A 26,192-nucleotide genomic window follows, 5' to 3' on the forward strand; every position below is an offset into this window, starting at 1 on the left:
GAAGAAGAAGAAGAAGAAGAAGAAGAAGAAGAAGAAGAAGAAGAAGAAGAAGAAGAAGAAGAAGAAGAAGAAGAAGAAGAAGAAGAAGAAGACCAACTAAAATTTCATAATGGGGAAGAGAAAGCCTATGATGAAGTAAGAGGAAACATTTTCATTTCTTGAAGGGTTGATAATCTTTATATAAGTCGTAACGTAAAGTAACCACTGGGATGATAATTTTTAAAAACTGCTAAATATTAGTTTGAAAAGTAAAATTAGAGCTGGGGAGATAGCTCAGCAGTCTGAGCACCTGCCTGGCAAGTGCAAGGACTTGGGTTGAAGCCCTGGTACCACATGCATGCCAGCCCCAAAGCCAGGCAAGGTGGCGCATGCCTGTAACCCCAGAGCTGGGGAGGCTGAGACAGGAGAATCACTATGAATGTGAGCTGCGTAGCGAGACCCTGTAAGAAACAAATAAACAAGCAAATAAATAATTTTTAAACAGTAAAATTATAAGTATAGGAAAAGCAAAACAGAAGAGCATGCGTGTGTGTGTGTGTGTGTGTGTGTGTGTGTGTGTGTGTGTGTGTAGGCATAGAAGCCTAAGACAGGGAAGGAAGTTGGCCAACCACTTGTGACCCGAGAAATGAGTTTGACCTCTGCATTCGGGCTGCTTTGAAAGGATTCTCAGATCTTCACATACACTTAATTGTTGCGTTTCTTTTTCTGTGTGTGGCATCTCCTCAATTTACATTTTAATAACCTCGGTTAATAGCATTTTAGCTGCTGCTTGCTCTATTAGCACAGCCCAGTGGTTTTTGTGATGCACTTGGGAATGTCAGGGAGAAGGCAGGGTGCCCCCTGCACCTACACCTCCCTGAATATAATGGCACCAGCCTCGGCCCACCCCGGCTGTCCACACCTCGAGGTGGAAGGACATTCCCCCAGAGTGGCCCTGGAGCACCGCAGCCTCTTCTCAGGGCCGCCGCCTGCCCACAGAGCTTGCCAGCTTCTTTCCCAGGTCTGCGCCTTTCTCAAACCTAACCAAGTAGGCAGATCACCAATCAACAGCCCATTCAAGGGGAGGACACTGACCGTCAGGTCCCAACCAAGGCCCTGCGGCCAGCAAGGGGCAGAGCAGGAACCCATCAGCAGCATCCAGAAGCTGCGAACCTGCGGAGACCCCCAGAGCTCAAAAGCAATCCAGCCCCAGAGGCAGGACTCAATCCTGGAGCCCGAGGTCTGTGCAGAGGCAGGTTGTAAGGGCCAGACTTAGACCTCCTCCTTCTCCAGGATTCCTCCCGGGTGCTGCTTGCTGGGCCAGGGCATGAAGCCACCCCCAGAGCCTGTGTCATAGGGTCTTCCTCCTTTCCTCTCCTGTCCTCCTCTCTTTCCTTGTTTCCAAGATAAAACATCTGATGCTTGCAACCCAGAGGAGACATGTATTTTAGCTCATGGTTTTGTCCTTGGTCAGCTGGCTTTAAAGAAGAAACTGAACGGTGGCCTAGGCCTAGGGCCTGGGAAGAAGAGAGCTGCTCACACCATGGTGACCCAGAAGGAGGGACAAAGCCTTCCAGGTCACACCCCAGGGACCAGCTCCAGCCAGGTCCTGCTTCCCAACAGCACAGTCAGCCATGAAGCCACCAGTGAGCAGAGCCAGGATCCTGTCACCTTCTGCACACAGCACCTCTGAACGCAGGCGGCTTGAGGGCAGGAGGTCCTAGTCTGAAGCCCTGGCCACAGCTCCGTATAGAGGCAGCAAGGAGGCAGCACTGGGGCCTCTGTGAAGCTGCGCGTGTCTTAAACACAAGAAGTGCTGCCGCTCCTCTCTGTACCCCTGCCAGCACCTAGGAGACTCATATCCTACCACAGGTTTGCAACAAACGCTTTATGAACAGATGGGTACAGTATGGGAAAGTGTGCGGCTGAACGGCCACCCCAGGACACGGTGTGTGGTGTCTCTAGGGAGGGTGTGGAGGACTGGGGTCCAGGCTACCTTTCCCTGTGCAGAACCATGCCATTTAGACAAAACAAGAAGCGTCTGGCCCCCAGGCACTCCCTATATTATGCCCACCATTGCCAGCACAGAACACTGCACGTACCCACCTTCCCACACCCTCAGGTTCAAGAGCGCTGCGAAAATCCCCACTCGGGCAGGGTCAGGACATAAGGGAGCCTGCTCCTCGCCATCCTTCTCCTGCAGGATAAGGAGCCCGCCAGGGCGGTGTGGGGCCTGAGGAGGAGGACTGGTTACCCAGCGAGGAGTGCATTTCTCCTGCCTCCCATCCGAGTTGTCCCCCGCATCACACTACGTGGAGCGCACAGAGCCGGTGAGGAACCTGAGCTCTGTCAGGGGCGCAGATTTCTGCAGAGACAACAGCGCTGACCACCCAGAAAGGAGAAGTGTTTACCAAGATGTGAAGCAAAGCCTGAGGAAGGAAAACAGCTGAGCGTCTCTCAGGAGAGGCCCTGTCCTCGTGCATGGTGGACCAGGATGATTTCTTCAGAGCAGGAGTGTGAGATCTCCAGGTGATTCTCAGTCAGCCTCTCACTCCCACTCCACCCCTCGGATCCACACCCAGTGGCAGTGCCTCCAGGGGCCACTGCCCACCAAAGCCCAGAGCCCAGAGGCTCCCAGCTCCAGCATCCATGAATGGAAGGAGGCGGGGGGTGGAGGACAAGAGGCGAAAAAAATGTCTCAGAAGATGTTCTTTGTTGCCAAATAAAAGGATTCTGGGGTGATTTTTACTTGTGTGCTGAGCCCTTGTTTATAAGTTGGCTTGTTCTTCAAAGCAGTGCATTAAACATTTGAAATCCTTTGTTAGACTATGAAATGCCCTGGAGTTCTGGCCACAGCGGTGTCCTTTTCCGTGCTTGCGTGTCCATTAAAAATTGCCCTTAGGATGGCTGCTCGTGAACCACGAGGCGGATGGGAGTATCAGAGCTCGCCACAAAATGCTGCCACTTACAAAGTCTAAACCTCGAGATACCATTTCCTAATGCCAGGCTCTTCAAAGAAGGGGGCCTGGACTGCCAATAGACATTACACAGACAGAAAGTGAGACTGGGAGGGAGGAGATGGGGGGAGAGAAGGGGGGAGAGAAAGAGGGAGGGAGGGAGAGAGAGAGAGAAAGAGACATCCAAGGAAGGTTACAGAAACAGGCTTTGTGACCATGGACGAGCTGCCAGGACTGGCCCTGAGGCTCCTCCCTCAGGTGCTGGAGAACACAGCTGTCGGCTTCCCCAAGTGTGGGCTGTTCCCATCAGGCCCTACTGAGGACACCTCTGGCTCACACTGCCCTCCTGCTGTGTCTTCCACAAGAGCTGCCTGGACTCGGGCTCCAGTGTCCCCTCCAGGTCCCCCGGAGCCCTCCCGTACCACTCCCCCGATGTCCCCATGACACACGCTAAATCCAGAGGTCAGCTGCCCACCTACGCCTTATTTTACTCACGCCCCACTCTGGCACATTCCCCCTGCCGGGGCCACACTCAGAGCCCCCCATCTGGAGGACTCTGTTTCCATCCCTCTGGCTTCTCGGAGGTAAGGTCCAGGCTGGGTGCTGGCCTTTGGGCACCTCCAGCTGTGTTCTCTCACCAAAGCTCACTGCCACCAACCTCAGTGTCCCCAGTGCCACCAAAATGCTTAAACTGACACGTCCCTTCAGGTACACTCAGGCTCCTGAAGAAATCCGTCCTAGGCCTCCTGTGGGTCCCCCAAGTCACACCGACGGGGTTCTGAGCTGCGCTTCTGTTCCTCCCCCCTGCCCCAGCCCTCTCACCTGCGGCCTCCCCTCTCCTAGGGCACCGTCACTGGAGGATCCAAGCACTTGGCCCGGGATGGACAGTCCTCCCAGCACCTGTCTGCCACGTCCTCTTCAAGGCGTGTGGCCCACCTGCTGGTTCTGCCTCAGGAATGCAACGGGAACCTGACTCCCAGGCACAGATCCGTCCCCTGGGTTATTACCTGGGTCTCCCAGACGGCAGCGCTGTGCCCAGCCCCACACACACAGGTCCTGAGCAGGACGCTCATCACATAAAGCAGGAGACAGGCCCCTGGAGGGCGCCCCGTCCGTGCTCTGCGCTGTGACCTCGCCTTTTTCCTCGTGCCCTTCTGCACTATGCCCTGGTGACTCCACGCACCCCAAGCCACTGCTGCCCCAGGGCTTCTGCCCTGACTGCCCCTTGGTCTACCACACATTTTAGGCTGTGATTGTCTCCAAGTCTGCCCAGACATTCCCTTCAGGACCACCCCAGCCCCACTACACCGTGGATCCCACAGAACTCCAGCCACCACCCCGACGTCTCTGAGCACACCTCACCCCTCCCAGAACCCGGCACACCCTGCCCCCGACGTCCCCCTCTTCACTGCGGCTGTCGGTAGACTGTCAGTGCCCCACAGGCAGTGATTTTTGTCTAGCCCTTCCTGATTCACCCCAAACCTAGCGGTCAACAAATAGTTGACATATGTCATTGAATACATGAATAAATTAATACGTAGCTCGTTCAGCAAACAGTAGGAAGCCACTGGAACATTTCCACGAGTGTGGTCCGTGGCCCGAGCGTGCGTTAGCGTCTGTCCTCAGGTGGCCGAGTTCGTGCAGGCCCCAGCTGTGGCTCAATCACGGCCGACGCACGGGGTCTCCGCAGCACAGGTGTGTTCAAAGCACACACAAAGGAAAGGAGCAGAACACAGACAGGACTCAGGACTGCATTCTGCCTGAGAATTAAAACACAGCTTCACCCTTGTCAGGAAAATGAAACAAAGGCTTCGGAGGAGCTGCGCCGCGCTCTCCTAGGGAGAGGACGAGGAGAATCGATCTCGCCGCAGTGGAGCCGCACCTGGGCACTGCACCGAGCCGGCCACCAGCGCGGCTGCCATGACACCGGCATCGATCTCGAAGAGGCCGCGGGCGCGTTTCCGTCTGTTGCCCCCAAACCTCCTCGCTGCCTTCATGTGATGCCTCATAACAAAGCACTGTGGTAGAAGGAATGGGGAGCCAGCCCCTCCTTGCTGGCCATGTGTCGCTCCTCCAGGTTGTCCAGGGTTGCGGAACGAGCCAGGGCAAGTGCCAGGCCCCTACTGTGCCCACCACACAAGCTCTGCCCTCTCCCAAGGGTGCTGTCGATCGGTGTATCCTGCAGCTGGCAGGAGTCTGTCAGACAGAAGCTCCCCGAGGTTCACCTTCAAGCAGGCAGCGTCCTGAAATGCTAACTTCCCCAGGCACTGGCTCTGGAGGCCTCTCCGTTTCTGGGTCAGGTGGAAGGCAGGGCACCAGGACCTCGCCAACAGCAGGTCAGTTTCTGGGTCAGGTGGAAGGCAGGGCACCAGGACCTCGCCAACAGCAGGCACCCTCTCAGTACTGTCACCTCAGAGAAAATGACTTTGGAGCATTTTTTTTGCGAGGGTGAAAATGTTCAAAGCCAAAAGTATGGTATCTTTGAAAAGAAAGGAAAGCTCTCACCCACAAGGAAAGAAGTGCAGGGGCTTTCGCCGGTGATTTGTCCATGCAGGTAGTCCCATTGGCCCATTTCTTCCTGACCCCCAGTTCTCTCCTGCCACACTATGAGTTCCCAAGACCAGCTCATCACAACCACATGAGCCTTTAAACTACTGTCCTACTGTCAAAAAGATGTAAGTAAGCCATCCTGCACAAAGCGTGCTACTAGACAGGAAGGCAGGTGAGTCTCGAGCCCCCCGCATAAGCGAGCTTGCCTGTACCCGGTGTGCAATCCCCGACACCCCCATGTAAAGGAAGAAAGGCTTAGCCTGGCTCCCAGCTTGGGGTCCCAGTCCATGGTCAGGTGGCTCCAAGGCAGAAATATGGTGGAAAGGTGCCTTGGAGGAAGTCAAGAGAGAAGGGAGGGGCTCAGGAGGGCGACAGGCCCTTCCGGGTCACACCCCATGGAGCATGTCCACCAAACCTGCCTCTCACAGTGCAGTCAACCCTGAGCTCACCCACGGGTGAGTCTCCTGAGGCGTGTGGCCTCCCCATGATCCAGGCACTCTGAGACATCTTAGATCCTGAGCATCACACCCGCCACCTGCCCTACAAAGGGACTCCCGTGGCCTCGAGAGGGTGCTACACCTCTGCCTGGTGATCCACTGCTGGGCCTCAGTCAGAGGCAGGATGCGTGTGAGTGTCATCGCTAAGGTGACATAACAGCCTCACATTCAGCCACTCTCTTCCCACTGTGCTTCAGAAGGTGGCAGCATCAGAGCCAGCAGGTAGGGACAGCCAGGGACCCGCAGCCTGTGTTGCAGGTGTCCGGGGGCAGGAGCAGAATGCTATGCGAACCACGTTGGTCCTGCACAAGGAAACAGCCTGCCGCCATACGACTCCCCTCCTCTGATGCATTGTGAAGTCCTTCTACAGCCTTACTGGATCCAGTCCCTGAGCTCACTGCCAAGTTTACAGAGCCCTGGGGACCTCAGTCTCTGTGCCCCTCTGCAGTGGCCCTGGCGGGGCCTTGGCCTGAGGACTCCTGTCTCCACACACATGTTCCCATTCCAGACTGAGCTTCGCTTCCTTTCCTGCTGCAGCCATGTGACAGCTCAACCCTCTGACACTCTCAGTTACTTGGTGCCTACCTAAGGGACCAACACGGTCTCCACCTGAATTCCCTGACACCCTGTGTGCTCTTCAAGATGAAATAATGGTTCCTGCTTTCCCCAAGTGCAAACAGGTAAGGGCTGAATGCAGACACACTCAGCCTTGGTGAATATTGTTCATCACACTGGTGCTAAGGGCAGTTCACGACACTGATGCGCAATGTCCATATAAAATGCCCCTCTTCACTTAAAAATTCCCACTGATCTGGACCAACACAGGGTGGCTTCCAGGAGCCCCACAGGCGCAGCAGAATGCAGAGGGCTCAAGTCCCCATTACCCATGCACACCCCCTAGCGGGTGTGCTTTGCATCACCCCAAGCTCCAGGTAGCCCTCGGCACACAGCCTGCACTGCCTCGTTCACACAGGGGCAGTGTGTGCAGCACATGGCTCATTCAAGTTGTGCTCTTTGGAACTTTCTGGAATTATCCATTCAGTCAGCAACCGGTTGGACCTGTGCCTGAAGCTGAGAGCCCATAGATGCAAAGGCTGATCTTTCTCAACCGTGGCATTTCTACCAGAGAAGCTCAAGAACATAAACAAGAAACTTGGAAGCACTGAAGAGAATGGATTTTTCTAAAAAAAGTACTCTGGGATGACTACAGAAGGCGCGAAGGTCTTTCCCCTCAGCCACACTCCCCCAAGGAGATTCTGCAGGTGACAGCTACTCACAGGTCACTGGTGTGGCATGGATAGGGGGCGGCCTGCGCCTGGGTCGTCGGCTCCAAGACTTCCTGCCCAGTCTGGACCTCAGCAATGGCCCTCTCGATCATGTCTTGCAGTGGCACAAAGATGTAGTTATATTTGAACCCATCTGCCGGCAGACTCTGAGGATGGAACTTCCAGGAAGGATTTTTTATCAAATCTGTCCTCATGCTGTATAAGATGCTGGTGCGAAGGGTGTACGTGACATGGGGCAGCAACCCGCGAGATGCTGATCTGAAGCTCTTGCCAACCGAGGAACTGTTAAAGATGACACCTGTGGCAGAGAAGGCCAGGTAAGCACCGCCAGAGCTCAGGGAGGGGCACACACCTCCCTCTCCTTTTGCAGGGGGTGGGGATGTCTGGCCCCAGAAAGCCAGGAGCACGTGCAGCTCCACAGGCTCCTGGAGGCCACACTGAGCCAAGACCTCACTCCCGGTCCAACGAATCTTTTCTTTTCAAGAAAATCGTGCTGTGTTGGCCAAGTAATGGCCATGACTCATCCACATGGCTGCACTGACAAAGGTTCTACAATCTGAGGTACAGGATCTCAGGATAAATCCTGAGGGGATTTCACTGATCTTCTCAGACCCAAAAGCTACAACTCTTGTTGCATAGGTCCTGCTTTACCTTGGTCTTAATCACCCAGCCGAAAAGTATAAAAACAAAATATAAGAAGTAAAGCCATGCTGTTAAGTTGAGCTGTGGGGGACTCAGGTCAATAATTTCTGACATTGCCAGTTAAACAGAAGACCCAATGCTATTATGGGCTACTGGACTCTTTTAGAATATTTTGCTGAGTTTACACACCTATAATATTCAATAACGGAACTTAGAACAAATGGGGTATGCCGATGAATGTCCATTTTGTATCTGTGTATTCAAAGTGGTTGGGATAGATATATAGTTGCATTCTCTTAATGAATAGAATGGTTTGTTCTAATGGTGTTTGTAAATGGGATCTCAAGTCCACATCTTGTACTGCAATTAACCACTAAGAAGAATGTATGCAGTGTGTTATTGAAACTGTCCTAGCGATTTGATTTGAAACTGTCTCATTGCTATCTGTTTATCAATAAAATTATGGAAAAAAATTTTAAAAAATTTTAAAAAAGAAAAAGAAAATCGTGCTGTGTTGCCATCAGCACAAAGACATTATTTGTTTTTTCCAGGGCTTGAAAAAATTACTCAGGGCCACTCAAATAGTAAGCAGCAGCCCTTCCCTGGAGCTGCAGGTGTGAGATGAGGCCCCCAGCCCATCCCCGCGGGCCAGCGCCCACAACCTAAGTACACGGGCCGTGTTTCCTGCCACGTGGCTTGAGTTCCATGATCACATCTGACGTGAACTAAACTGCCTCCCCGAAAACATATATGACAAGGTCCTCACCCCAGGACCTTGAGGGGTGAGTGCAGACGGCATGTACAGAGCGCTCGAAGAGTTAACATGAGGTCCTCAGGGTGGGCCCCCATTCAATGCGATGGTGTCCTCACACAATGTGGAAAGCCAGACATAAAGGTACAGACAGGCAAGGCTTCAAGCAGTGAGAGATACAACACAGTAACGACCCCTCTCGGCCCTCAGAAGAAACCCAGCGATGCTTTCATTCTGCACTTCCTGTCCCTAGAAAGACCAAGGATTTCTGTTGGCTAAGTCAGCCCCCTGCAGCACCTCATGGGGACAGCCCTGGCAAACCGGCACAAAATCTCAATGAAGCACAGGAGAAGGAGCAAGGATATGGCTCGGGACAGAGCACCCATTTACCTCGCACCTGTGGCGATAAGTTCCATCCCCAGCCCCCAAAACAAAGGTAATAATTAAAGGTCGGTTCAAGGGGAACCTACAGGCATGCACGGTATCTATTTGAACAAGTATACAGCCAGCAGTGGACTCTAACTGACCACTGTATTTTCCCACCCTCCACCCATAAGAATAAGACATTAGGATAAAAATAAATAAAGGGCATGAAGGAAATTAGAATATAACTTTGGTTAACAAAATTGTTACATATCACATGAGATTTAACCATAAATAATGATAAGAAATAGTAAGAACAGAGACCTCTGGTGCCATTATTCTCAGTCACTGTGGCATGAGACACATCTGCTCATTAACTCCATATGTGTATTTCTGCTTTATTTTATGTGTTATCTTGGAAAGGCTTCACTTTTCTCTGAGCCAACATGAAACACTGTTAGGGGAAATCACATGAGACGCCAGCCTAAGGAGCCAGGGTCTCTGTGACCATTTTCGTCTGTTACTTACTGGCCAAGAACTCGTTCTGCCGCATGAGCTTGTGTGCTTCTGATTCCAGGACGTCCTCTGACTCCACGGCCCGGAAGCGGTCCAGCAGCACACAGGAGGAGAGGTTGACCAGGGCACTGCCCAGGAAACGGAAGTGCCCAGCCCCTGTGTGGTTAAAGACCTTGTCCAGCATCCCTCCTGGAAAAGCAAGAAAATCAGAACGCATACATCTGCTCCTCTTCCACCTCGCTGCTTCCCGCTCATCCAGTGGGGATTGTGTGAATGACTTGCAAAACGCCTTCCTTAAAAAAATACTCAGAAAGAAGTCAAAATTGGATCACATGCAAAAATTGCCATGGATTTGCTGAACACAAGCTCTCCACCTTTTATATGTGTTTTGTGCAATGCTGACACATCTAAGTTTAAAAAATAGTTAACACAGATGAAAAGATGGTGTGTTACCTTTTTTTATGTATTTAGGACAGGGTCTACAGAGTCTCACTACGCAGATTGGACTCGTAGTGATCCTCCTGTTTTCGACCTCCCAATCGCTGGGATTACAGGCACGCCACATGCGCAGTCTCAGTCATAGTCTCAGTGCGCCCCATGGGCAGGGCCGGCACAACAACTGTTACCTTTTTATATATGTTCTCTGCAATGCTGACACGTGTGAGTGGAGAAACAGTTCACACACAAAGGTAAGACTGTCACCCAGAAGCCCGTGGCTGCAGCAGGAGGACAACAGAATCAAAACAGAAGGGAAAAGTCTAAGGCCTAAAACACATTCAGGAAAGGAAGCACTCAAATCGTCACTATGTGCTGGTGACATGCCGCTGTATGCAGAAGACCCAAAGAACTTGACCACAAATCCCATGGAAGTACCAACCAATGGCAGCAATGTAGCAGGATGCAAAAATCAACAGCATCTGTGCACACCAATAATGAACTCAGTGAGAAATATGTCATGCAAACAATATCACTCACCATAGCACAAGAAATACCCAGGAATTAAACTAGCCAAAGAAGCAGAGCCCCTCCATAATGAAAACTGCAGTACGCGGGAAAGGGAGATTGACAAGGATGCCAGAAAGTGGCCAGATGTCCCTGGCTCCTGGACGGACAGAGCCAGTGCTGTCAGAATAGCCATGTTTCCAAGACTGGTCTACAGATGCAACGTAATCTCAATCAAAACATTAACATTCATCATGGAACTAGAGAAACAACTCTACAGTTCATTTGACACCCAAAGAGACCGAGAGTAGCAAAGCAATATGGGGTAACAAGAGCGAAGCAGGAGGCATCGCAGCACCTGACTTTCAGCTGCACTTTCTTACAAAACAACAGTGATAAGAACAGCGTGGTCCTGGAGCAGAAGCAGACACATGAACCGACGAGACAGGGTAGAGAACACAGAAAGCTCTCTGGGCACGTTTAGGCATCTGAGCTTCAACAAAGCAGCCTAGAGCATACATGGTGGGAAAGATAGCCTATTCAATAAGAAGAGAAAACTGGCTATTTGCAGAAGGTTGAAGCTGCCCTCATATTTCTCACCATGTTTTTGCAAGCTTGGTCAAACCAAAATAGGTCAAAGATCTAAAATTAATACAGAAACACTGAGCGCACTGGAAGATAAAATAAGCAAAACATTTAAAGACACAAACACAGGCAAAAACTTCGTGAACAGCATTCCAGTTGCACAAGAAGTAACAGCAAGCGCCAACGAACAGGACTGCATCAAAGTTCACAACTTCTGCACAGCAAAGGAATGAAGAGATGACAACGGAATGGGGAAAATGCCAGCTGTGCTGCAAAGGCTAATTTCTAGAATATACGAAGACCTCAAAAAAATAATCCTAAAATAAAAAGGCCCAACCAAGAAAAGGGCAAGCGACATGAACAGACACTTCTTAGAAGTAAAAATGGCCAACAACTCTGTGGAGAGATGTTCTCCGTCTCTGGCCACTGGAGAACTGCAAGGTAAAACAATATTAAGATTCCATCTCATGTGACAGAAGGAATGACAGCATCAAAGAGCCGAGGAATAACAAGTGCCGGTAAGATAATTCAGTGGACTAATCGCCTGCTGAGGCAAGCGCAGGGAGTGGGGTGCGATCCCCAGCACCACCTGCTGACACTGATGATCCAGGGACCTCTGAAAGCCCCACCTATGAGCACACGAGACTTGGATGAGGACACATAAGCCATAACAAATGCCTTCTCCAAAGTCACTTTCTGACACCAACCTTGCAAAAACAATGATCACACGTTTTTCCCATTAAGAAACCCCATCCTCAGACTCTGGACTACAGTCCATGTCCTGGATCTGTGCCCGGGAAGAGGAGGCAACAGCACACGAACATTGGTGACACTGGGGCTCTGGAAGGGCAGCTGCAGCCTTCTCTCAGGACAAACCACTGAGTTGGTCTTGGTACTCTCACTCAGCTTCAGGAAGGAGCTGAGGAAAGTGAATGACCTGGAGAAAGGCCGTGTGCGGAGGGAGCGCACAGGAGGCATGAGGGTTCCGTGGTGGGCCAGGAGCGGCTTCCCAAGTTTGCTGTGCGCAGGTGCTGCCTGGGTGCTACATCGTGGCCCCAGGCCACCAGGCAGGGCTCTGTACGGAGGACCGAGTGTGCCGCAGGAGGAGGCTGCGCACCTGGTGGTTGGGGTCTGCACAGCAGACCTTTTTACCCAGGCAGGATTTTGTAAAGAAGTGAGAAGTGAGCACACACATTTCACCCTGTGCACAGAAACCCACAGCAGATCATAAAACCACGCAAAGTCATCCTGCGAATCACCGCCATCACTCTCTCCTGTTTATTCCAGTCTCAAGCAGCTGGGAGACACCAGCTTTCTGCACTTCGGAGCTCAGCTGCAGCTCACCCACTGAGAAGAAAACAGCTCACACTAGCATCCCTGGTAACAGCAGAAACATGATTGCCTGGCAGTGTTCATCTCTCCCCACGGTCACAGCCAGTGGCTCTGACGCGGAAGGCAGGAAAGGCCCTTCGGCTGTACTTTGGATGATACAGCTGGAGAGGAACTACGAGTCAGGGTATTCCACCTTGGGGTGTGCTAAGCCCCCCAACTGGGAAGGGACGTCCTCAGTGGTGGATAGAGTCGGGTACGGGAGCCCAGAAAGAGCACTGCAAATCCCTTGGGGTGGGTCGGATCCTCGGCACCAGTGGCCTTGGCTCTGATGGGCCTGCTGGACAGTGAGCTGGTGTGGCCACCATCAATCCACAGAGCCGGAGGGCACAGGGTGTTTGGCGGGCTGCAGATGGAGATGCAGGCTCTCTGCTGGGCCCTGGGCCCTGCAGTCTGAGGGACACAGGGGGGACAGCACCAGCTGCAGCAGGGATGGGGACGGCCCACTCAGTCACTGTGAGATCGGACGCAGGAAGGCATGAGGCACAGCGGGCGGAACCGGGCCGCGCAGGACGTGTGCACGGTGTGGGGTCCCAGCCGGCTTGTTAATCTGTGAGATGGATTTCCGGCAGAGGCACAATAGGGTAGCATGGGCCAGCAAAGCAGTGCTCAGGGGTCTCCAGGCTGCCAAGCCCACCCACACTCCAGCCAGGCTGCAGGGCCGGGCCGCCCGCGGCATCCGCGGGGAGACTGGTGACGGGCTGTGTGCGCCAGGACCCTGCTGGAGCGCCTGCGCCTGGCTCTGGAGGTCCCTCCTGCCAGGCAGTGGACACAGGGGCTGCGACTGGGGACACTGCAATCGGGGAGACGGCAGCCCATGCAGCATTGTGCCCATCTCAGGTCGAGATCGGTCACCATCTCTACCTCCTCATGTCTGTGCGGAAAGCTCACAGACATGAGGCTGCTGGGAAAATTATACACAGCCGGATATAGAGAGATGTATATGTGCATATATACACAATGTGGATATATACATTTATATAAATGTTTACATGTAAATGTTATATAATTTACCATATAAAATCATGAAAATGATAAAATATTTTAAAATATGTAAATGTTTATTATATATAAATATCAAGTTACTCTGTGTATGCACACACAAGTAAGGATTGCTGATGTCATCAGAAGTGACACTGAATGACGGCCACAGCCATGTTTATAATTGCTGAGAGAGGGGCAGGCGCCAGCCAACTGTCCACCTCTCCGTGCACCTCAAGAGGACATCTGGAAAGCTGAACAGCCAAAGCCCCTCTGTCCACAGTGGGGGCCTTTCATATCTTTACGTTGAATTGGAGAAAGCTTAATTTTACAGAGTTTTTGTAGTGCATCTTATGCACTGACCTTTTGTCATAGAATGTGCCACTTACACGCCTGCCTGGAAAGCTTGATTAGACCGTCGAGCTGCACATAATGCCAGATGGTAAACACAAGGAAGGGTGACCTGACCTCATAGAGGGGAGCCTTCACTGTCTTCAAGGGAAAAACCAAAGCTGCTTAAAAGGAAGCCTTTAAAAAGCTAGATCATATATAATTGCATGACAAAGAGGCAGAGAAATACACCTCTTATAAGCATAGGGGTGTGTGTGTGTGTGTGTGTGTGTGTGTGGTGGCTTGTGTGTAGATGGCCCCCCAAAGTCTCCTGTGATCATAGATGGGGCTCTGTCACAGGCACCTGAACCTAGAGTGTGTGATGCTGGGATTATCCATGGGATTATCCTGAGCAGCCTGGGAAAGATCAAACAAGGGAAGAAAGACACTATTAAGACCTCTGCTTGATTCTTTGCTACCTTCTGCCATGAACAGGTGCCCCTGTGCCATGCCACCCTAACCTGAAACCTCTACAAACTGCGAGCTAAATATACCTTTCCCCCTTTAACTTTGGGTTTGGGGTATTCAGTCTTAGAAAGAGAAAAATAAGACTTTGCACACGCACGTGTGTGTGTGCATATGTGTATGGTCAGCCCCCTATATCTGTGGTTCTGCATCTGTGGACTCAGCCCATCTTAAGCAAATATATCATTAATAAATAGCATTAGTACCAAGTAGGCTGACTCTTCTTATCATGTTCCCCTGAACCATGCCTTATGCTATCATTTATGTGCCATTTACATATCATTTACATGTCATTTACATACCATGTACACCGTGTCAGGATTCTAAGCAGTGAGCGATGACACACGGACTATGGGGAGATCTGAGTGGATTTTGTGACACAGCTCAACATTGTGTAGCAGGGACCCGAGCAGCTGTAGACTGGTGTCAAAATGGTACCTAGGAAACTTAGTTCTCTTTCTCATCTTGTAAGATGGCAGACAAAAAAACTGAGAATTCAGACACTAAAGAAAAGAAACCTGAAGCCAAGGAAGTTGCTGCCAGTGGTACTGGTAAAAAGGGTAAGGTGAAGGCAAAAAAAGTGCAAGAAGGGGCAGGCCCACTGCAGCTGAAATCCTGTCCTGGTTAGAGGAATCAGCAGACACTCCCAGTCTGCTATGTATTCCGGAAAGGCTTTGTACAAGAGCAAGTACACAGCTGCTGAATCAAAGGTTGAGAAGAAAAAGAAGGAGAAAGTTCATGCTACCATCACAAAACCGGTCGGTGGGGACAAGAATGGAGGTAGTTGGTGGTTAGGCTTTGAAAAATGCCTAGATACTGCCCTACTGATGATGTGCCCCGAAAGCTCTTGAGCCACGCAAGAAGCCCTTCAGTCAGCAAGTGAGGACACTTCAAGCTAGCATCCCTCCATCTTGATCATCCTCACCGGGCGTCACAGAGGCAAGAGAGTGGTCTTCCTGAAGCAGCTGGCCAGTGGCTTGCTACTTGTGACTGGGCCTCTGAACCTTAATCACGTTTCTCTATGAAGAACACACCAGAAATATGTCATTGCCACCTCTACAAAAATTGATACCAGCAAAGTGAAAATCCCCAAACACCTCACTGATGCTTACTTCAAGAAGAAACTGCGGAAACCCAGACAATGGGGAAGAGGGGCAGCGAGGTCTTCGACACCAAGAAAGAGATACCAGACTTCAGAGCAGCACAAGGTGGATCAGAAAGCGGTGGACTCACAGATTTTAGCAAAAATCAAAGCTGTTCCTCAACTCCAGGGCTACCTGTGATCCGATTTTGCTCTGACAAATGGAATTTATCCTCATAAATTAGTGTTCTAAATTTTTCACTAAGAACCTAATTAAATAACTGATACATTAAAAAAAAAACAACAAACAAACAAAGAGAAGAAATGGGCCCTACAGGCTGGCCAGATAGCTCAACAGACTAAAGCACCTGTTTAGGCAGGCGCAGGGACCGAGACTTGATCCCCAGCAAGCCATACCAGCCTCACTCCCAGGGGCACACTGAGATGGCAACTAGGTCCAGGTGTGGTGGCACATGCCTGTAACCCCAGAGCTTGAGAGACTGAAAACAGGAGGATCACTGCACCCATCTGTGCAGGGAGACCCTGTAGACCTTGTATTAAATACATAAAAAAAATTACAGAGAAAAAAATGGGGCCTCGGAACAACTGTAGACGACAAGGGGCTGCTGTATCCCACATGGCGGAGTGTGTGCCCACATGTACACACACACACACACGCGCGCGCGCGCGCATGCATGCACACACAGTTCCTGTGAAGGAGGACACTGCGCTGCTCCTCCACAGCAGGACATCTGTTCGGGCACAGCAATTGGACATCAAAACACAAAAGGTAGTCAGACCTGACCACTCACTTTGTCCCTGTGGTCACCCCTTCTGTGCTCTCCCACCTGTGGAGGACACAGGCACTGCCGTGGAGAGGACAGAAAGCAGAGCAAGGAACAAGGAGCCCCGGGGAGGCCTGGAAGCTGGCCCTTGCCTTTGGACCCACTCCGGCTCCTGCAGCACACAGCAAGGTAATGGCAAGGGCAGGGGATCAGGATCCCTAGGAGAGACTGCCTGCTCTTAGCCCTTGGGGAAGCCCAGGCCCTGCAGCTCACACTCAGCTGAGCAGAGAACGGCGTCGGGTGCAGGGCTACAGTAATGCGGCTCCAGAATCCAGGCAACAGAACATGACCACTGCTTCCTGGTCAGTGGTTGTAGGGCCGGGGAGATGGCTCAGTGAAATAAGTGCTTCCCTGGCAAGCGCACGGGCCTGAGTTCAATCCCCAGTTCCACAAAAACCCCAACAAAACCAAACCTGGTCAGTGACTGTAACCAGGGACTGGAAATAGAGCGTGCATCCGCCACGGAGTCAGACGGGGCCTGGGATCCTAGGGTGCCTGCCCTGGAAACTGCCCTCCACAAGTGGCTCCCTCCTGCTGCTCCCAGGGAGGGGTCTTCTTCCACACATGGAGCCATTTGTGGCTGTAACTCCTCGTGCAAGCCTGTTCTGCATGCTCCAGGGTTTCCCTAGTGTTCCTGGCCTCTTCTGGGGGGTCCTAGAGCACCTGCCCAGCTGTGACAACCAACACACCTGTAAATATCCCCACTGTCCCCAGGGAGAAACCGCCCCTGGAAGAGGGGGAGGGTCACTGACAAGAGCTGAACTCATCATGCTCTGAGCATGTATGAAGTTCTCAGGTGAGATCTAGTCTCACCCAGTATTGAAGAGAGAATTCAGAATTAGATAACAAAATACAGTAGCAAAGTTTTATTTAAAAAAATACTCTAAGGATAGAAATGACATTGGTTTTTAATGAAGGAGGAGGAGGGGGAGGAAAAGGAAAAAGACAAAGAAAAGGGGAAGAAGAAAAGGAAGAAAGATAAGAGCAAAAGATGAGGCACTAATTCTTGTATCAATTTCAAATTATCAGTGAAGGGAACAGGAAATATTTCCACATGATTTGCACATAAAACCAAGATCTTGCTGGGTAAAATTAGGAAGTGTTTCTCTCTGCAGTGCCTCTTCTTTTCAAACCCACCAGACATCCAAATAAAAGGATAATGAGGGTGTGGAAGGCATGAATCCTGGTCTCCCCAAAGAAGGGGCGGCGTGCAGAGGGTGGAGGGGACAGCGGATTGCTTTAAGCCAAAGCAGGAAAGGTGAACACTGGAGAAGGAAAACACGACTGAAAAGGGAAGCGTCAGTTCCAAGTACAGCCTGGCTCTGCAATGGAGAATATGTATCGGTCCCTAACGTCTTAGGAGAGCTGGTCCTGGCAAGGCCAGGGGAAGCAACCAGCAGAGGAATGGTCAGGGAAGCTTCACAGCTGGAACTCAGTCAGCAACTCTAACCATGCAAAGCCAAGAAAGACTGCGAGGGGCCCAACATCGAAGGCCGTGATGCTGAACCCGGAAGGAACGTATGCTCAAAGCATAACCAATTCCTACCAAGGTGTGAACGGCAAGGGAGAGCGGGCACGGCGGCACACGCTGTGATCCCAGCAGGAGGAGTGAGAGGCGGAAGTGAGCTGACAGCACAGCATCCTGGGCAGGGGTAGGACTGGCTGGGCACCCTAGCTGCACACAGCGTGCCCGCTTACCATAGCGCCGGAGGTCTCCCAGGAGGCTGCCCGCATCCACGCGCAGCTGGCTTTCCACAAAGCTTCTTATAAATTTGTTTCTTAAGGCTTCCTAAGGGAAAAACACAGTTTCACAGACAGTACATCGAGATCCTCCTATTCAGTGACACTTGTTTTAGCCTTAGCCAAAGGCTTGTGACACCAAAAAAGGATACACAAAGTGAAACCACTTAAAAAATATTCAAGCTGGACACTAACACACACCTACCTTCCCAGCACTCTGGGAGGCTGAGGCAGGAGAATTACAAGACTGAACTTGGCCTGGACAACCCAGAAACTTAAGGAGACCTTGTTTCAGCATTTAAGTTTATTAAAAGTATTTGGGTTGTGGGTCTGCACAAAAGCCTGGGTTTGCCCCCAGCACTGAAATAATAATAATAATAACAACATTAAGAAGAAGAAATAATTTCTAAACATAATGGCTAACAAGTTAATATTTAGTGAAAGTCTTTTTCTTGAAAATAAAAGGTAAGAACTATAAACATTTATTTATTTTACAACTATAAGCATTTAGATAAGCATTGTAATTATGCGTTAGAATTGAAAACCAAAGTTCGCATCAGTGTTGTGGGGCTACGGTCTTCGAATGAAGCCACGTGGTGACTGCTTGCTGGGAGATCCGTCCTGTACGTGGCCTTGCCAAGGGCCAGGTACAGTGCACCAGCACCATCGCACACCCTCGAGGACAGAGCGTCCCACACACACCCCCGTCCCACTTCCTGTCCCTCTCTGGATCGTTCCCCCACCCCACGGTCCCTCTCTCTCATTGGTCCCTGGTTATATTACCCTGACGAGCTTTCCAAAATCACTTTCACCGGCTCCACAAATCTCGCACTTGGCCGTGGCAGGCAGCGAGAGCTCATTCGCACTGCTCTTCCACGTGCCAAAGTGGACCACAGCGGTGAGGGAGAAATGTGGATGTAGTGGCGCTCCGCCCCGGCAGCAAGACGTGGAAGGCACGAGTTTGGGATCACGTTGCTGCTCAGAGAGGAAATCTACGCTCTCTGGAGCCTGCTAGCCCAGTAACTGGCACCAGGTGTCTCGGGTCAGTGATGCCCAATAAGCAGGACCCTCCACAGCGAGCCCCTCTGCCCACGCTCATGTGTGCTGGCTTCATCTGATCCTGCCAGGAGAACAGAACTATTCAGAAATCTGTTTGTTTGCTTTTCTTAAAAAAAAAAAAAAAATCTGAGACTGGGCATGGTGGCACCCGCCTGTAATCCCAACTCTTGAAAGGCTGTAAACAGGTGGATCACTATGAGTCCAATCTAGTAATGAGACCCTGACCACCCTGTAGACCCCTCCCTAAAAAATACAAAAAAAAATCTTATTTACTTTCTTTTATCAGACGCTAGCTGTTTGTCAGACAACAATGCAGGTCCTATAGTGTGTATGCTGTCACTTAATCTCAGCAGCACCTCAGGAGGACAGGACAGCTGCCTTTTACAGATGGCAAAAGCAGACAGGGCCAAGTCCCAAGCCCCACCAGGGGCACTGGCAGCAGAGCCAGGTACAGACTCCACTCCAAACCCCAGCACAGACAGCTTGCCCTGAGCATGAACCCAGAGCTGCCAACAGTAAGAATTTACAAGCCAGGCGTGGAGGTGAGCGCCTATAATCCCAGCACTCTGGGAGTCTGAAGCAGGAGGATCACAACTTCAAACTGAACTTGGACAATTTAGTGACTTATCTAGACTCTGTTTCCTAAAAGTGCTGGGAGTGTAACTCAATGTAAAGACCCTGGGTTCAATCCCCAGTACTACAGAGGGAGGAAAGGAGCAAAGGGGGAGGTAAAGATGAAGGGAGGGGAGAGGGAGGAGGGAGAACAGAGGGAGGAGGGAAGGGATGGAGGGAGGAAGAGAAGACAAAGGGAGGAAGTATGGGAGGGAGGAGAGAGTGGCGGGAGAGAGGGAGGGGGAGGGAGGGAGGAAGAGAAATGGAGGAAGGGAGAAAGAGAGGGAGGGAGGGATAGACTGGAAGAAAGAGGGTAATAATCCAGGATTTTGTATCCTCTATAAGATAAACAAATCTTCTCTGGAGAAGCATGTGACTTTACAAACAGTACTCAGCTAAGCCCTGCGTTTCTCCAGGAGCTCCCAGATGCGTGCAGCAGTCGGGTGCAGCGTCCTGACCCCGCGGCCCTCTGGGCATCGTGGGTCTGGCTCTGGGGATGCTTACCCGCCGTCCACAGTGGCAGAGGGAACCTGACCCAAGCCTCGCCCTTTTCTATCCAGACACAGTTGGAAGGTTACTGATCTCTGTATTAACAAAGGAACCCACAAGCAAACAACTTAAAGACTGATGTAACTAGCTCAGACACAGAGCTGCTGTCACCAAGCAGCACAGACCTCAGCCACTAGGACCAGAGGGACAAGGCCCCTGCTGCCTGCCCAGCGCTTGTATCCTGGTCCCGGGCACCGCTGACCAGGGACTCCGGCTGGCAACCGGCTTCTGCTCATGGTCCTGCACAGCCGGCCTGACGCTCCTTCAACTGCATGACAGGCCAGGGCGCGGCCACATTACCTACCTCTCGTGGGCCCCTGCGGTCAGGGTGACCTCGCCCTGGCCTGGCCCCGGACCTCTTCTTTCATGCTAACAGCTGTGCCCCATGATAAGACGTGTGCTCATCTCGGCTGCCGGGGGAACCTGGAACCACGCAGGAGCGTCTCCACCACAAAGCCCACTCCAAATGCTTTGCGTCCCACAACCCACTTCACCTCCCAGGGTCCATGACTTCCTGATTGCACAGGAGGAAGCCCATGGTGCGGAAAGGCCCCGTGCTCAGCACAGGCCACAGAGCAGTGGACGGTGGTGGAGCCTAGAACCAACCCAGATGATCCAGGCCCAACTCCAGGGCCCCAAAGGCTTGTCAGTGGGCAGTAAACAGCCGGGACGTGCACAGAAACGGCTGTTGTCTCAACTTACCAGATTTAAATTCAACTTGGTTCCCCCAAGTCTCCCTAGAGTTAAAAGGTAAACTCCTCAAGCTAACACTTTCTAGCAGTGATTGCCTGGCCCTGAAGAAGTTGGGCATCTTAGACCATAACCCAGTTACTTTGTCAAACTTAGAGAAGTAGGAAATGATTGTCAATCACCACAGTAGATGTATAACCAGGAAGAATGGAAATTACCTAAAAAGCATTAAACTTAACGTAGAATTTAAAGCACAGGTGACTGCCAATAAATCCTTCATCTCATAGTAGTTCCACCACCTTGCATGGAGTAAAGCACCAAAAACTCACAGAAAGTCTGCAAGTGCACCCAATTTTATAGACACTCTGCTCATTGGCTGGGATCTTCTGCAGGGCAGCCTGCACCTCGGACCCTGACAGGGCGTGCCCCACCCACCTGCAGCTGGCTGAACATCTGTCCACTTGCGCTTCCCTGGAAAAGGCTGGACATCTTCAGCAATGTTTCTGATAAGGTTTTTAATTTGTCCACAAAATAAAAAGTGTAATTAGCCTGCAAGAGAAAAGCACACTGGCGTGAGTCTTACGCAGCTGTTGCACTTTCGGATGCATCTTCAGTCGGGCAGCGGCTCCAAGACCAGCATGCAGCACGCCTGACTCAGTGAGCAGAGCAAAGACCTGCGATTGTCCCCTGCAGGATGGGGGGCCCCTGGCTGCACAGCACGCCCTGCCCCGGTGACCCCGACAGGCACCTCTACCCCCAGTGAGCCTCGCTAGGGTGGGCGTGTGCGGCCCCTGCATTCTAACCAAGGCCGCGCCTACCTGTGTCCCTCCTCCAAAACGCCACCCCCATTCACACCTCCCCCGGGGAGCACAGAGTAAAACTGGGGTGCCGATTCCTTTCCTGCTCCTGGCAGAGTCCCTGCTGTAAGTCTTTCATAAAATGATTTGATGTCATAAAATATGCACAGTCGCAGCGCTTTATGCATAAAACTGCACATGCCTGTCTCTCTCTCAAGATAAAAAGGTTCTTCCTAGGGAAAAAAAATCTCAGTGCAATATACAGCTATAGCTGTGAAGACGTCCATGGCCACTTTATTATATTTAATACTGGGCAGGGGCTCGCTGCCAGACAGCGAGGAAGGCCTGAGACTCCTGCCATATCTCCGGGGGCCACCAGGGGTCGCTCTTGGTGACCCCCGCTGGGGACAGCCAGTGCGACAGCAGAGGCAAGCTCTGAGCCCCCAGGGCCGGCCTTCCAGGAAAACGGCCGGCGACTGCAGCTGCGCAGATGGAGGACTAGTTCATCGTCCCGGCACCAGGCGGGCCAGGTCCCAAGTGCTCCGTGCGCAGCGACTCGGCCTCACTGGTCAGCAGGCGCACGAGGGACAGTGGAGGAGGCTGGAGGCTGTCAAGGATGACGCCAACGCAGATTTACAAAGACTTCAATCTAACGTCCACGAATGCGTGTGCACACACAAGCACTTACGTGTGCAAGCACGTAGGCCGCATCCAGCAAGTTACTAAAACTTCAGGTATCCTACTTTATTTTATATATGCACACCTCTAGTACTCAAATACTCAAGAAAAATTCACTGAAACTGCTGTTAGGACAAATATCAGTAAAATATCAAAACTAATCAATTGCTTAGGTATGTATTATGAATAATTAATAAAGTTTCTGTAAAAATTTTTAGATTATTGAATTGTAATTTTACAACATTGCTACAAATAACTTTAATTTCAGGAATAAACTCTGGAAATGATCATATAAGAAAAAAGGATGGTAATAACATTAGCTGTTGAAATATATTATTTATAACCAAAATTCATGCTCAAATATATTTGTGATTAAATTAAAAAGTAAAAACTAATCAAATAAAAATTTACTTAACATGTGTAGAAAATACACAGAAAAATCTAAGGAAACCAGAAGGAAGACAAATTTTAAAAATAAATGATTTGGAGAAAACAATAAACAACAAATGCATGAGATATTCCTGTAAATAAACAACAAAATATATAAATATCAAGAAAGTCCAACTTTCAACAATTTAATAATTTAATATTTACTGAACTATTAGAATGTATATAAATCATTCAACATAAAATATGAAATCATGCAATATGAAATAAATGCTAATAAATAACAAAAGATAATGTTCAAAATAACTTTAAAGCATTAAATATAATAAAATAATGTAATATTAGAAACCAAAGCTACAAAAGTAAAGCAAATTCCTATAATATGTAACATACATCATTTATGACTCCAGCTTTTAAATCTCAGTAAAATGCATTTTAAAAACAAAGCAATTAATCCACAAGAAGCTGTAGGAAAACCGTCGCACGTGAACACAGCCTGAGCCCCAGCACTGGCCCGGCAGCCTCGGCATCACAGAGCGCCGTCCTCAGACCCGCGCCCGCAGCAGACCCCAGAGCAAGGGGTTACGGAAGCAGAGGCCGGGAGCCGGGGGCCGGGGACACACAGGCTCTGGGATCGCATCAGGAGGACCTGGCAAGGGGTTCCCGCCGCATCGGGGCAAGCCCCTCGCTCGCTGCTCCCCCCCCCCCCCCGTAAGCACCTCGGACACCGGCACCGCTCAGACCTCACAGGCAGCCTCCAGAGAGAGGAGACCCAGGCAGGAGCAGCGCCGCAGGAGGAGCCCCCCCTGCACCCAGCCCAGGAAGCTGACTAGACTTCTACCACACTTCCAAGCAACCACGTAGCAAGACAGGCGGCCCCACCTCACTCGGAACCCCTGCTCTCTGGCAGCACCAGGCCAGCCCACGACCCCGAGGGGCACCTGGTGAAAACAGGCAGCCAGGACCAACTCCTCCCAAGGAGGTGGGAAGAGAGCCCAGGGACACACGGGCACATAGGACCCACCACAAGCTCAGCCCAGACACTGAACACACAGAGGCCCAGAGTGGCCTGGCTGGAGCCCCTCGCTGCCCGACTGCAGGAGGACTTGCGGCCTGACAAGGGCCTGGCCTGCCAAGCCTCCCTTCTCCAGTGCCAAGACTCCAGTCCCCACGGAGGGATCTGACACTGCACATGGAGAAACTGGCTGGTCCCTCCTGGGCACAGTGTCCGAGACGACCAGCAGCTGCAGACGCACCTGGCATGCCACATGGACTGAAGTGGCACAAGGCCACGGAAATCTATCCTTCAATGAGCCACAGCCTGCAAAGTAGGCCAGCAGCCGCACATGAAGCTCAAGCAGGGCGACAGCCTGCAGCAGTAAGAGATACACGAGCCGCTACGACCTGGCTGCAGAGCCCAGGTGCTTGGGTCACGATGGCCAACGCAGCCGTCACACCAAGACCCCGAGGAGGCAGCACTGCACACGACAAGCAGCCAACTAGCTGGGCATGAGCTCTGTCCTCCTGCCTCAGCCTCCCAGGGCGCTGGGATTAGAGGTGCGAGCTACCACATCTGGCTAAAAAGAAAACCCCCCTTTTAACCAACAACCTTTCCTCGCCCTCGTCCTCTTGAGTACTCTGCTCTTTCTGTCTGTAGCCACAGGGCTGCTCAGATTTCAAAATTCCACTTGTTCATTGCCGTGCAGTAGGAAATACTCGACTGGTTGTTTGAACATTTCACTCTGCAGCCTTGTTCTAACCGCCTATTAGCTCCAGGAGATTGTTATTGTTTTGTTTGTTTGTTTGTTTGTTTGTTTGGGGTTTTTTTCAAACCGGGGATTGAACTCAGGTCCTTGCTCTTGCCAGGGAAGGACTTGTTCTACTGAGCCATCTCCCCGGCCCCACCAGGAGGTTGTTTTGGAGGAGTCAACTCTTAGATTTTCTCTGAGGTAATTATGTCACCAGAGCACACAAGCAGTTGTGCCTCTCCGCCCTCTCCCTTTAACTCCCGTCCTCTTTGGGTCTGACTACATCTGCCAGGACTTAGGGTCAGGGTCAGGGTCAAGGTCAGGGCCAGGGTTAGGTTAGTGTTAGGGTCAAGGTCATGGTGAGGGTCAGGGTCAGGTCAGGCTCAGGTCAGACTCACGGTCAGTTCAGGGTCAGGGTCATGGTGAGAGTCAAGGTCAGGTCAGGCTCGGGGTCAAGGTCAGGTCAGGGTCAGGGTCAGCGTAGGTTAGCCTGGGCATTAGGCGGCCATGGGCTGTGCTCTCCCCACCACTCTTCTCCAGAGAGACTCAAGCTGTGCCCTGCCAGTTCACTCGTGCTGCTGTTCTCCACCAAGGAGAGGACATGTCCTCCTTCCTCGCTGACAGGAAGTTTCCACCAGGAATGGCTGCTCCACCTCACGAGACGTCTCCTTGCACTTGCACCTGTGATCACAGTTTCCTTTCCGACTTTTGATGAGATGGGTTCAAGCGCTGGTTACGGGGGTCAGTAGGCAGCACTCTTAGACCTGAAGTCATCTTGGTTAGCATGCTGTTTACAGAAGTAGGAGGACAGGACTATGGACGCATTCGGGTTTTGATGCATCTTGAACACTAAAGTTCCTCTACAACGTAACAATGTTGAAATTGGGGGGGCAGATTAGTGGCCCCCAGGGGCAGTGATGCAGCACGCATGGAAGAGTGATGCTGAAGACCACTCGGGCATGGGGCTTTCTGGCGACACACGCGGGAATCTGAACGGGTGGAAGGACTCCGTGAAACTAAATACTGGAGAGACAGACAGACAGAGGCAGAGAGACAGAAAGGCAGAGAGAGAGGGACAGAGAGACACAGAGAGGGACAGAGACAGAGAGATAGACAGAGAAAGGAACAGAGAGAGACAGGGAGGGACAGAGAGACAGACAGAGAGGGACAAAGAGACAGAGAGAGACAGAGACTGAGAAAGACAGAAAGAGAGAGGGACAGATAGAGGCAGAGAGAAAGAAAGAGACAGAGAAACAGACAGACAGAGACAGAGAGAGATAAAGACAGAAACAAAGACAGAGAGACAGAGGGACAGAGAGAGACAGAAACAGAGAGATCGAGAGAGAGGGACAGAGAGAGACAGGGAAATAGAGGACAGAGAGACACAGAGACACAGAGACACAGAGAGATAGAGAGAGAGGGACAGAGAGAGACAGGGAAATAGAGAAGGACACAGAGAGACAGAGAGACAGAGACACAGAGATACAGAGAGATAGAGAGAGAGGGACAGAGAGACAGAGACAGAGAGGGACAGAGAGAGACAGAGACACAGAGAGACAGAGAGAGAGGGACAGACAGAGACAGAGAGATAGAGAGGGACAGAGAGAGACAGAGACACAGAGAGACAGAGAGAGAGGGACAGAGAGAGACAGAGAGATAGAGAGGGACAGAGAGACAGAGACAGAGAGATAGAGAGAGAGTGACAGAGGGACA

General features: G+C 51.3%; 1 protein-coding gene across 1 annotated transcript in view; it reads right to left on the bottom strand.

Annotated features, from left to right (window-relative positions):
- Abca13 (ATP binding cassette subfamily A member 13) overlaps nucleotides 1-26,192 on the bottom strand; it is a 448,352-nt gene that overhangs the window by 291,991 nt on the left and 130,169 nt on the right. The window contains exons 28-31 of the mRNA XM_023714440.1: nucleotides 21,305-21,418; nucleotides 17,918-18,008; nucleotides 9,554-9,730; nucleotides 7,261-7,567 (exon numbers count right to left, since the gene is read on the bottom strand). Coding sequence (XP_023570208.1) covers nucleotides 7,261-7,567; nucleotides 9,554-9,730; nucleotides 17,918-18,008; nucleotides 21,305-21,418 — 689 coding nt within the window. The remainder of the gene's footprint in view (nucleotides 1-7,260; nucleotides 7,568-9,553; nucleotides 9,731-17,917; nucleotides 18,009-21,304; nucleotides 21,419-26,192) is intronic.

This window comes from Octodon degus, unplaced genomic scaffold (assembly GCF_000260255.1).
Source record: "Octodon degus isolate 3935 unplaced genomic scaffold, OctDeg1.0 scaffold00035, whole genome shotgun sequence".
NCBI classification, from domain to species: Eukaryota; Metazoa; Chordata; class Mammalia; order Rodentia; family Octodontidae; genus Octodon; species Octodon degus.